Source organism: Spea bombifrons, chromosome 3 (assembly GCF_027358695.1).
Source record: "Spea bombifrons isolate aSpeBom1 chromosome 3, aSpeBom1.2.pri, whole genome shotgun sequence".
Taxonomy (NCBI): domain Eukaryota; kingdom Metazoa; phylum Chordata; class Amphibia; order Anura; family Pelobatidae; genus Spea; species Spea bombifrons.
The window spans coordinates 62,449,120-62,461,461 of record NC_071089.1 but is presented as its reverse complement, the minus strand read 5'-3'; the positions used below and the strand labels follow the sequence as shown (position 1 = coordinate 62,461,461).

Sequence of the window (12,342 nt, the reverse complement as noted above, 5' to 3'; positions counted from 1 at the left end):
TTTTTCATTTGCGCTGGCTATGTATAGCTTTTATAGGTATAAACGTGAAAATTGGTCTCTTTCTTAATTTTCCTACATTTTTAGATATGTTTCAAACTAACTGATGGTTTATATATATATATATATATATATTGTCAAAACAATATATAATTTGTTAGTGGGGAATCACATTGATTAAAGACATGGCAAAAACAAAAAACTGCTCTGGTCCTTTAGCACATACATGGTCCTTAAGGGGTTAAGTTAATACATGCACATTCAAAACCCACTCTATCTGTATAAATATTACATTCGTTATCTCACAGTTGTGAAGTGATTTGTTTTTTCCTCAGAAAACTATCCTTACTGTTATCTGAGTAAGCTTCCCTTTTCAATGCAGGATGCTTGACAGTCACCCTGTGTTTATTTATTGACACCACTGGCTTTTTTTTGCCATGGTTTTTACATGGTATATTTAGTTATTTATTTCTTATGTATGCCTTCTTGCAGCTAATATAAATGTAAAATTGCTTTATAAAAAGCTCCCTCACACTAGGCTAGTTTTATAATTTTTTGGGGTTTCTTAGGCGGTGAAGTTGCTTCTATGTTTAGCTGGAGATCTCCTTGCCACTGCAAAATACCAGAGGATTTAATGTTACATTACTGCAACTTAATTGGCAGTTCTGTTGTGCGTAATATGAAACAAAACTTTAACTCTCTTTATAGGTGGTTAGAGTTGTGGACTGATGTGAATATGTGGTGTAAATAGGTGATTGTGGGCACAATAATTCTAATTCTCTCAGGCAATGTAAATGTATTAATCTGCGTGCCTTTGCTAACCTTTACAGACCCTTGCACATAATGTTGGTATTGTATTTTTCTTAAATAATAATAATAAAAAAAAAACTTTCATGTGGTGCAGCAGATGTAAAATCTACCATAGGAGTGTTTTACCGGTATATATTTCTCCACGATATGGTATCCATTTTGTCAAATAAAGTAACTGGTATCCTTTGGCTGCACAGCTGAACAGACTTTATTAATTAGTGTGCAGCATCTATTAGTGGATATAAACACTTTCTATTGGAACAGAAAAGAAAACGGCATACATGTGAAGAAAGTACGACGTACAAGATTAAAAAACTCACATCTATTGTTTATACCATTTTTATATATTTTTTTATTCTAAAGATAAGGTACCGACAATGAATTCTTTCTCATGTACATATAAAAACTGTATACAAATAGACCCTAAATAAAATATCAGCGAATTTCTAGGCAGTCATTAAATGCTTGATGCCAGTGAAGAAAAAGAGACAAGTTTTATCTAAACAAACATTAAATGAACTCTGGACATGTACTCAAATACCCTTTGTAATCTCTACAGTAGAGCCCTGTACGGGACGGTTTTCTTAATCCCGTTCCCGCCCACTCCCGCGGAATTTCTGACCATTACCGGCCATTCCCGCAACGTGTGTTCCACAAGGCGAAGGCAGCCTTGCGGGAGTGTGCGGGATTACTGAGACCCGCAGATTCACCCGAAAAAATGCCTGCACCTGCAAGTTTTTTGACGGTTCCCGCTGCAGTCCTCTACTCTACAGATATAAAAATAATAGATTTTTTGTCAAAGAAGACAGAATTCTAGATGGTATGCCTGCTCTTTGTATACTTTACCCTGAAAACCCTTTTTTCAATTTTAGGGAATATTGTATACATTTTTGCATGTTTTAAAACAACCTTTACATACAGTCTCACTAATTTACTATGCATTATGCAAAGCCAACTCAGTCCTTTCAGCAGTGGAGGCCGTCCAGGATTATTTTATCTCATCTCAACACACCTGTCGTTCATGGCTTAGAGAATACATACACTGTGTACAGAGATAAAAACAATAAATTGCAGAGGAAATCAGACTTTAAGTGTAGTAGCACTTTTAGTGCCTTAAACCAGCTAAGCTGTCTTATGTCTTTACATCACTGAAAATTTGCGTGCATTTATACCCAAGGATCAAAAATTTACAATTTTGACATGACATTAAATTGTCCTACCAATGGAATCAATTCCTCAACCATTCTGGTGGCTTGCTTGGCTGTACCTATATGCACAGAGAATCCACTTCCACCATGTCCATAATTATGTACCACAGGAAGTTGCTGACCATTCTTGGAAAATATCTCCTTTTCAAGTCTTATTGCTGATCTTGTAGGTCTCAAACCAACCTTCTCTCGTATAATACTGACACCCCGTAGAGAAGGTTCAAGATCACAACACCTATCCAAGATCTCCTTGCTGATTTTAGCATCAGCCGAGAGAGTCCAGTCATCTTTTTGTCTTGTGCCACCAAGAGTTGTGCCAGTTATTCCAGGGTAGATGTACGTGTTCCCATTACCCTCTCTAATGAAGTGTTTAATCCATGGGGCATGGACCTCCAGTACTTGACCTTTCACAGGATACAGTGATAAGTCACCAATTAATTCTCTTGATCCGATACCCGAGCAGTTCACAACAATATTATATTTTCCATATAGCTGCCAAATACTTTCAACTTTTCCAGTTTGGACAGTTCCACCATTAGTTTTAAACCTATCAGATAAGTTTGAAACAGGAAGGCAGTCAGATGCAGGTCATATGCAGCATTTATCCATTAAAATAAAATTAACTAAAATAGAGATCAGGCCTTGCTTTCTACTCCTCTGAAGGCTTCAGACTCCTGCACATCTTAAATATATAAGCAAAACACTATATACTCTATTTACATGGAAAATAAAAGACTTAGCATACACATAATGAGAGTATTCTGATTAAAGTACTGAACTGTGTGCAGAAGACTGTGGCAACCTGAACTACCTCTTTCTTTACAGTCAATATTTAGAGCCATTAACCGAGTTTGAATTGTCTGATAACCAGCTAATAGTTGACAGACTAGTAAAATATTGTAAACCACATTGTCTTGAAATATTGTACTTTGCTCATGTCATTAATGTCTTGCTGTGCTCAAAATTACAAAGGTCACACTCCAGCTACAACAAGCAGTGCATTTAGCCTACTTTTCTACAGAGGTATGATAACATTTCCAAGTCCATGCATACTGTTGGACAGGTTTTATAAATAAAAAAAAAAAAAAAAAACAAGCAATATACTTGGTCCAATATTTTGAGTGATTGGTGAAGACAACTGTGTTCACTGACCCTGTCTTTCAGTAACATGAGAGTTGTTTTATGTAGAAATGACACACATTTATTTTTACACCAGCTGCTTCCTGAGTTCAGTAAGACACCACTGCCAAGTAAATTTGTACGCATTTTCCCCTAGCGGCTAGGCTCTGGATTGAACCCAACTGTGACATGTTAGCCCCAATGACATGTTAGCCTTCTGGAAAGGCAGGCATCCAGACTATAGAGAGGAAGGAGTTAACTAGTAACACAAAAGTGTTTCATAGAAATAGTTTACAGAGCAAAAGGATGGTGCGAAAATTTCAATTTAAAGAAACAAAAAAATAGTAATTAAAAAAATTATTTGCCTTTCTTTAATGTTTATTGGAATAACAGATGGATTGCAGATCCATTTAAGAGGGCTGTATGATTTTTTGTATAAATTCCATCTTATTCATGTGTTAATTAGTCCTTGTTTAAGTTATTTAGTTTTCTAATTTCTAACTTATTCAGATAATGTGTAGAATTTCCCCCACCTTAATATTTCAAATAATGGTGCTTGATCAATTCCTCAATAAATATTTTTATATTCATATATTCATTTAGACACCCGTAATCTCCTTTGAACTCAAGTGTACAAATAATCTTTAAAAGAAAACAAACCTTTGCTCCATCCATGGAAGGTAAAGTGAAGACTGACACTTGAGTGTTGTAAATGTCTGACCAAATTTATGACAAGGAAATTTTGCAATTTCAGTCGGTGTCATCAACCGAAATCCTAGGACAACATCCCACCAAAAAGGAAAAGCTTCTTCAGGGGGATTCTTATATACCTGCCACCTTTCAAAAATAAAAAATAAATAACAATGTTTACTGTTCTACATATTTAGGGTGTTTATACAAAAACTACATATTTTTTAACAGCCAGTTGCCAGTTTTAACTAAAAGGGTTAAACTAGGGTCTCAGAGCTAGAGAATGGATAGCAATGTGGGCAACATTTGTTTGTTAACTTCCACACTGTAAAATACATAAAAATGTCTTCATTTTGGTCTTGAGAATAAATACAAGGGTCTGGACAAGATCAAGGCATGAGTCCAGTTTTGAACAGTGATTTTTTTTCTACAAAAATCTTTCAATGTGATGCAATTCTGTTTTGCAAAAAATGCTGATAACACAAAATATTTTAATGATATTATAACCATTAATTGTTGACCCTTCATGACCAAGGACATACTTAAAAACCATACCTAGAGGGCCGAGGACACACTGCTATGCTCTCACCTGTTTTGACGCAGCGATGAAGTATGATAACAGTCTGAGGTACCCTCTGTCAGCAGAAACTAGCATCACTGGTTCTGAGCCGACAGAGACAACATGATGGTGTCCTGTGTGAGTGCTGTTACACTGGAGTGATTGAATGCTGAAACAGAAGTTCAGGCATTCTCTTCCTGCAGTATCAATGCTTACACCACAGGAAGAATACATTTTTACCTTGTACAGCACTGCGGAATCTGTTGGCGCTTTATAAATAAAGTATAATAATAATAATAAAGACCTGCTTTGGAGAGTATATACAGTATAGTATTGCTGGATTCAGTATACTGCAACTGGATTTAAAACTGTGTATATCAAGTTCAATTCTGTTTTAAATGTGGGGCATTCACAGAGGTTGCAGAGTCATCATTGATTGTAGCATCAAGTCTCAAAGTTGTTTGAGATAAACTAATTAAAGGCAATTAAATGTTGAGGTCTTCTTACTATAGTGTTTATTGGGCCCAGACTATGAATAACTTTAACACTTCCAGCAACTGAAAGGTTAATAGATACCGGGAGAGTTTTCTTTCTTGGTGCTGGTAGCACTCAAGTAACAAAGGTAATCGAACAGTGACTATAATGTATCCAGGGTACTTATCTTGAGTCTTCTATTGTGTGTTAGTAAATGTGCAGCTTCAGCATTATTCATGTTGCAGGGTTTCCAGCCATGTGGAAGTAATCTCCCAAGAAGGAAAAACAGGTATGCTCCACAGAATAGGATAAAAAATAAAATTTTATAAAATGTAATAATATACAAAACTACACATCTTCATGTGTGGACAGAATAGCACATCGTGTGCAAGGCTAAAAAACTAAGTGAAAGCCTTAGACAAAAAAATCACCGGTTTCAGTGCCGCAGCACCATTGTCAAGGTTTCTAGTGAGTGAATTTGTGAGGGCCTTAAAAGTAAAAAAAAAACGCACCTCTAATTAGGAAATGTTGACAGGTTAAAAATTAAAGTAACACTGACCAATTAAGTTGTTCAAACCTGCTCAGTGGAGCAGTTAATGGGTTTTTTAGTTAATGGGCTTTGCAATCACCTTCTTGGGTAAATATATTGGTCACTTCCAATCCTATAAATTTCAAAGTGGCTGGAGAGCCATGACCAGCTTCATGATGATGCACAGCCATTGTATTTAGTTTCTCCCTGTCAGTACCCAAAATAGAGTTTATATTGCGAATAGCAGATTTATGTTGACAAATTCTGCCAAGTAGATGTTGGGTAGTACTCCCTATGTAGAATTTGGAACAAGGGCAAATGAGCATATAGACAACAAACTCTGTATTATATGTAATGAACTGATTAATGTACATGTTTCTGCCGGTATAGGGATGATTAAAATATTTGGTATAGTGTGTATTTGAACACTGAACACAATGTCCACATGTATAGTTACCTTTTATTTTTACTTTTAAGTGACTTGCTGTTACGTCACTATGACTTAACATATTTCTAAGATTGGGTAAACATTTACATGTGACATTTGGGTGGGGAGTTATATGGTTAGTAAGTCTGCTTTCATGAGATAGCAGATGGCAGTGTTTTTTAATGATATCGGAAAATCTAGCTGAAATTGGAGAAAAGGAGGTAATGAATCTAACTGGTTGACTAGACACTTTTTTTCTTATTTACGGGCCCAGACTAGCCACCTGGCACACAAGGAATTGGGTACACCAGGCCCACAGTGCCCTTGCAGCAAGTATAAAGACATAACAGCCACGTGTATCTAGCCAGCAGCTGCACTAACGTTATTTGACAGTTGCTGGCCTTAAAGTGCCAGGTCTGCCTAGTCATCCCCAGGCAATGCTTGATGTTTTATTACTATTATTATTATTTTGGGGAGGTTTTCATGTCTACAGGAGCTGAGAACAGAGAGCCACTATACCCCAGATAAGTGAGAGGTTTCAAATACTGTACTGCAGTATTACTGCACATTTACTGCACTTTTTTTATATTGCAAACCTACAGTTGTACTTCAATGTACTGTAGCTTTATTGCATTTGTACTTCTGTACAAAAATAACTGCAGTACAACTGCAGTACAGTGAAGTACAAATGCAGTAAAACTGCAGTAAATGTGCAGTAATACGGCAGTAAAAGTGCAGTATTGCAGTTTTTTCACGTCCAAAAAATAGCAGTATTAATTCAGAAAAACTGCAGTAATTTTTTCAGCCAAGAGACACTACTTACCTGTAAAAGCTTAAAAAAAACCATACCGTGCTACAGCAAGTGCTACTACACTCAGGTATTAGACTGAGGATGAATTTAGTGTTTATTTTATTCATGGATATAAGAAAAAAAAGTTGGACCACCTTAAACTGCTAAGGAGATTAAATGGGATTTTCTCTTTTGTGTGCAGGCTTGAAAGCATGATTTGTTTCATGTAATTATTAGCATTTGAAATACATCTTCTTACCCTGTAAGCAAGCTGATGCCAGCATCCGCACCCTCCGCTGAATTAGCTATTTTAAACAGATGGTCAAAAGTCTCTTGGAACCATTTTTTCTGTTGTTCAAACGGAGTATCTGTTCAGGTTAAATATAAATGGATTAACGGTACTGGTAAAAATTGTTTGGCAGAAAATAACACTTATCAGAATATTTTGTTTCATGGCAACATTTTTTCTATTACTTTGATAGGATATGGGTTTCTGGCATTAATTTACTGTAAAAGTACACCAGCTGCAACTCTTAAAGTGCTACATATACGTGCAATATAGGTAGGTACAATATACTGTATATATATATATATATACACAAATACCGGTACATACATAAAGGAAGATTGCATGACAAGTATTTTTTTGTTACAGAACCATTTTAAAGCAAAGTATCATTTATTTTGTGATGTAAGCTGGAATCTGCCTGCTTTGCATGATATCACAATGAGACCAACTATGTTTTTATGCTTTGTCGAGTAAGGAAACTCAAGAACAAAAAGATCATAGAGCTGTATAATGATGTCTTATTGAGGCGGATACTAAATCACCATGTTTATGAAGTATCTGTTGTTGACTGCAAGACACAAAGAACCCCTTTCAAACAAAAAGTCAGAACAACATTTTGCGGCTGTTGACCTACTGCAGCAAGATTGTATGACAAAAAAGGCAAAATAACATTCATGTTCTGTAATAAATCTCAAGTTTTGATGCCAAACTACAGAATCTGAATACAAATTAAAAGGAAATGTTTCTACTGACTGGACCTAGTGATGTATTAACCTGTGGTGCTGCCCTAGACCCGACTCAATGCAGCACCTCCTTCATAGCTGTCATTCACAATACCGAGCATTGGAATATAGTGTCATATCCCGACTCTCTGTGTGTTAAAGCCACATAATGCCTTTTTATGCAGTCTATGGAGGTTGTGCTAGCTCAGAGATCCTCCCAGTAACCAACCCATTCAACAGCAGCACACAAAGGTACCCGATCTCTCTCTCCTGGACCATTGTGGCCTAGGCCAGAATACTTCACTGACTGAGCCATTCTATCAGTTACTTTGGTCAATAAGCCATTTTTTTCATCTGTGCACCAGAATTACATTTTATTTATAATCCTTTAAGTATTTGACCGTTGATACAGGAAATACTAAAGCTTTGGTGTGGTGGTTTTATTTTGAATGGTTGCAAAGGAAACGATAGATGACAATGATGCCCAAATAAAGTTGTGCATTTCAGTTACCTGGATAGGTATGAGGAATCAGGCATCCAGCTGCCACATCACCTGTGGTGTTGGGGGAGAAGCTTTCTGAAACCACAGTTACTTCACATTGGGGAAGCGATTCAGAAATGCAAATGGCTGTTGACAAGCCAACCAGTCCTCCTCCAATAACTACTACTTTTATTGTCTTCATTGGCGTAGAGAAAAGGAAATCACCAAATAATTTCTTGTATTCTGTGGACAACAGAAATACTAGAATAGAGCAGTTTTAGAGTCGCATTCAGTATAAAGTAAAATGCAACTCAATTACTAATTGAAGTTATGAAAAAGTGTCCTTCCCCCTTACTGTATCACAAAATACACACACAATGTGGCCTTTAAATTCTTATTACCTCTTCCTTCAGTCTCACACAGTCTATTAAGGCTAGGTTTCCACTTGGGTTTTTTTAGCTAAAAACGCCTATAAAAACGCCAATAGCGCCACCTGGCGTTTTTTTGTGAAAAACGCATGCAGCCAGATGTTAGCTGTAATTCAATAGGAAATCGCAAAATGCCATTTCCACCTGGCGTTTTTCTGTTTGGCGTTTTTTTAGTCCTCTTTGGCGTTTTTCTGCTTTTTTGGGCTCTGTGGCAGTTTTTCAAAACTGCAGCATGTTGACACTCTGGCGTTTTTTGCAAGAAATCTTGGCTTTTTTTCTCCAATAGAAGTCTATGGGAGAGAAAAAACGCCATGAAAAAGCCATGTGGGTTTATTGCCTTGGCGTTTTTTATGGCGTTTTTTCCACAGTTACAATGCAGAGGATGGACCCAGTATCTGTGTGTCCTACGAGAAATAGGCTGAAAACAAACAGTTTCACACAAAACAAAGTCCTGGACTGGTTCATATTGAATTTTACACCATTTGGAACAAACATGCCATTACAAACAAACATACGCGACCGGATCCTGCGTGCCAAAAGCAACAGCAAACAATTTGCACCATCATTTGGGGCCAATCTTCCCAGAGGAGCAGACATTCGGAATAAAGCATGCCTTACAAACCACAGAAAAGAGACAAAAGGGTCTACCAAGTAAATGACATCAGGAGAGGGCAGATACTTGCCATTTATCCTAATCCCTTTTAGCTGGGTGAAACTTCTAACTTGTAAAGGCTGGAAAAACTGCCTAAGGTCAAAAAAAGCAATTTCCACAGAAAGGCTAAAACGCCAGAAAAAACTGCAGAAAAAACGCCAAAACGCAGGTAAATGCAGCGGCAGTTTTCTTGGCAGTTTTCCTGGCGTTTTTCATCAAGAAAAAAACGCCGGACAAAAACCCAAGTGGAAACCTAGCCTAACTCCCCCACTCCCTGGACCTTTTTTTCTAACCTGTCCAATTTCAAACTTCTCTAAGGCTAGGTTTCCACTTGGGTTTTTTTAGCTAAAAACGCCTATAAAAACGCCAATAGCGCCACCTGGCGTTTTTTTGTGAAAAACGCATGCAGCCAGATGTTAGCTGTAATTCAATGGGAAATCGCAAAATGCCATTTCCACTTGGCGTTTTTCTGTTTGGCGTTTTTTCAGTCCTCTTTGGCGTTTTTCTGCTTTTTTGGGCTCTGTGGCAGTTTTTCAAAACTGCAGCATGTTGACACTCTGGCGTTTTTTGCAAGAAATCTTGGCTTTTTTTCTCCAATAGAAGTCTATGGGAGAGAAAAAACGCCATGAAAAAGCCATGTGGGTTTATTGCCTTGGCGTTTTTTATGGCGTTTTTTCCACAGTTACAATGCAGAGGATGGACCCAGTATCTGTGTGTCCTACGAGAAATAGGCTGGAAACAAACAGTTTCACACAAAACAAAGTCCTGGACTGGTTCATATTGAATTTTACACCATTTGGAACAAACATGCCATTACAAACAAACATACGCGACCGGATCCTGCGTGCCAAAAGCAACAGCAAACAATTTGCACCATCATTTGGGGCCAATCTTCCCAGAGGAGCAGACATTCGAAATAAAGCATGCCTTACAAACCACAGAAAAGAGACAAAAGGGTCTACCAAGTAAATGACATCAGGAGAGGGCAGATACTTGCCATTTATCCTAATCCCTTTTAGCTGGGTGAAACTTCTAACTTGTAAAGGCTGGAAAAACTGCCTAAGGTCAAAAAAAGCAATTTCCACAGAAAGGCTAAAACGCCAGAAAAAACTGCAGAAAAAACGCCAAAACGCAGGTAAATGCAGCGGCAGTTTTCTTGGCAGTTTTCCTGGCGTTTTTCATCAAGAAAAAAACGCCGGACAAAAACCCAAGTGGAAACCTAGCCTAAAACCCCTTAAAAAAAGTCTACCCTGGACCCTACAAGTTCTGTCAAATTACTGTCCTATCTCCCCTACTTCTTCTTGTCTACCAGATTTCTTGATTCTAACTCTTTGCTTGAACCTTTGTATTTTGGATTTCGCTCTCGACTGCTCTTATTAAAGCAATAAGTGATTGACCCACTGCTAAATCAAGGGTCACTTCACTAATCCTTCTCGACCCTTCTTACACTGTGGAACACCCTCTACTTCTTCAATTCCTTCACAATCTTGGTCACTGTGTTGCTGTTCTTACATGGTTCTCATCCTACTTATCTGATTGCACTTAATTATCTCCCATGTAGACTACTGCATCTCAGTCTTAGCAGGTCTCCCACAAGCCCTTTTTCTGCCTTGCAATGCAACGCCAATACCAATTAACTAGTGTTACCCAACCTGCTGTACGTGTCACTTTGAAATACAAAAGGGTCCAGGTGTACAACCTGCATAGAACACATGAGCATTTCTGTACACATTCCATCAGATCAGCATATTTGTGGTGGGTTAGGCTGGCTGTAGATTGCAGCTTTGGATTTACCTTAATGTCTAGCAATCAGATGTCTCCAAATGGTGTCCAGGTACTCTCAGAGACCTTATGTCATTAACCAGCACCTGGGTTCCCATCAACACATCAGAATTAATTTTTAAACAAATCTGTCATCATGCACAGAAAGTTACCCCAATAAACGTAATCACTAACTGACTCAATATATGAAGACAAATACAGCACAGGGGGAATTCATTTTATGGAGGTTATGCATAAAACACACACAATTTAGAATGTGACATTTTGAATCTATGAATGGAAAGGCACAAAATAACACTATAGAACGTGTTGCATCTTATCAATAATGTTGCAATAACACCACTACGAATATCTAAGCATAGGATGAGCCACAAATGAAGTGCCACATCCTAAGTGGCAGTATCAGATCACTGTACAAAAAGGCTGATAGGTCTGTTTATACATTAGGCATGATATCAATCACACGTTTGCAACACCTTTATATATAACCCTCGATACTTTGCAGCCCCACTGCAATTAAGTAGGGTACTTGACTTTATTCCCTCTGACTGTTGTGGAACTGGATGTAACCCTGTGATTCTCCTTGAGGAGTTCCACCTACCATTACCTTGCTCTGTGTACATGCAGAGGACACAATACAGTATTATAAACTTGGTGCTGTAATAATACTGTGTATATAGCCTGTATGTTGGCTATTGACAAGCTATTTTATGCTCTGTTTTAAGCTACAATAGTATTTAATCCAACTATATTTTCATTTTGTCAATAATACAAAATGCGAGTAAAACAATTTAGTTTATTGGCTGCGCCTTATTTTCAAGGCTGTAAGTAATGATCTACATAACAGGCATTTGTAAGTAAGGTCTCTTAAATATAAACACCAATTCAATTGTATTCTATTAAGCAGCAGCTTCTTGATTGAGCAAGAAAGGTGATTCTTGCTTTTGCCATAAAGGGATAGGTTTTACAGTTGTGATTTGCAAAGGGTTACTTACACCTTACAAATTGCTGGAAGGAGCACTGCCAGAATCAGCAAGGAGCAGCCTGTAATGTCAGAGTGATCTCATCGTGTGAGTCATAGAGATGGGCGGGGCTAAGACGAGACCCCTCCCCCAGGTTCTGCCTGGCACTGGAAAGCAATCCTTTGTATCTCAGTTTGCATGGTTACGCTTATAGGATTACCAATGGAGCGTGCTATTGAGGTTAAATGCCTGTCAAACTGCTACTTATTAGCACATGCAGATAGAGGCTGGACTGATGTTCCAAAGATTTGATTCCCTGCATCATTTCTATTTAAAGTAAACAACAAATCTGTGCAGCCATTGGGAGTTAACTGAAGCAGTCAAACGTAAAGGCCATTTAAGCAACCATAGATATGAGGACAA

At 37.7% G+C, this 12,342-nt stretch overlaps 1 protein-coding gene across 1 annotated transcript; it reads right to left on the bottom strand.

Annotated features, from left to right (window-relative positions):
• Nucleotides 1-1,893: 1,893 nt before the first annotated feature.
• Nucleotides 1,894-12,015, bottom strand: DDO (D-aspartate oxidase). Its single transcript, XM_053460055.1, has 6 exons — nt 11,953-12,015; nt 10,970-11,043; nt 8,126-8,356; nt 6,863-6,971; nt 3,795-3,971; nt 1,894-2,562 (listed from the first exon to the last, which is right to left on the bottom strand). Exons 3-6 carry the CDS (start codon nt 8,295-8,297, stop codon nt 1,995-1,997), a joined length of 1,026 nt encoding a protein of 341 aa, XP_053316030.1. The 5' UTR covers nt 8,298-8,356; nt 10,970-11,043; nt 11,953-12,015; the 3' UTR covers nt 1,894-1,994.
• Between the last annotated feature and the right edge of the window lie 327 nt (nt 12,016-12,342).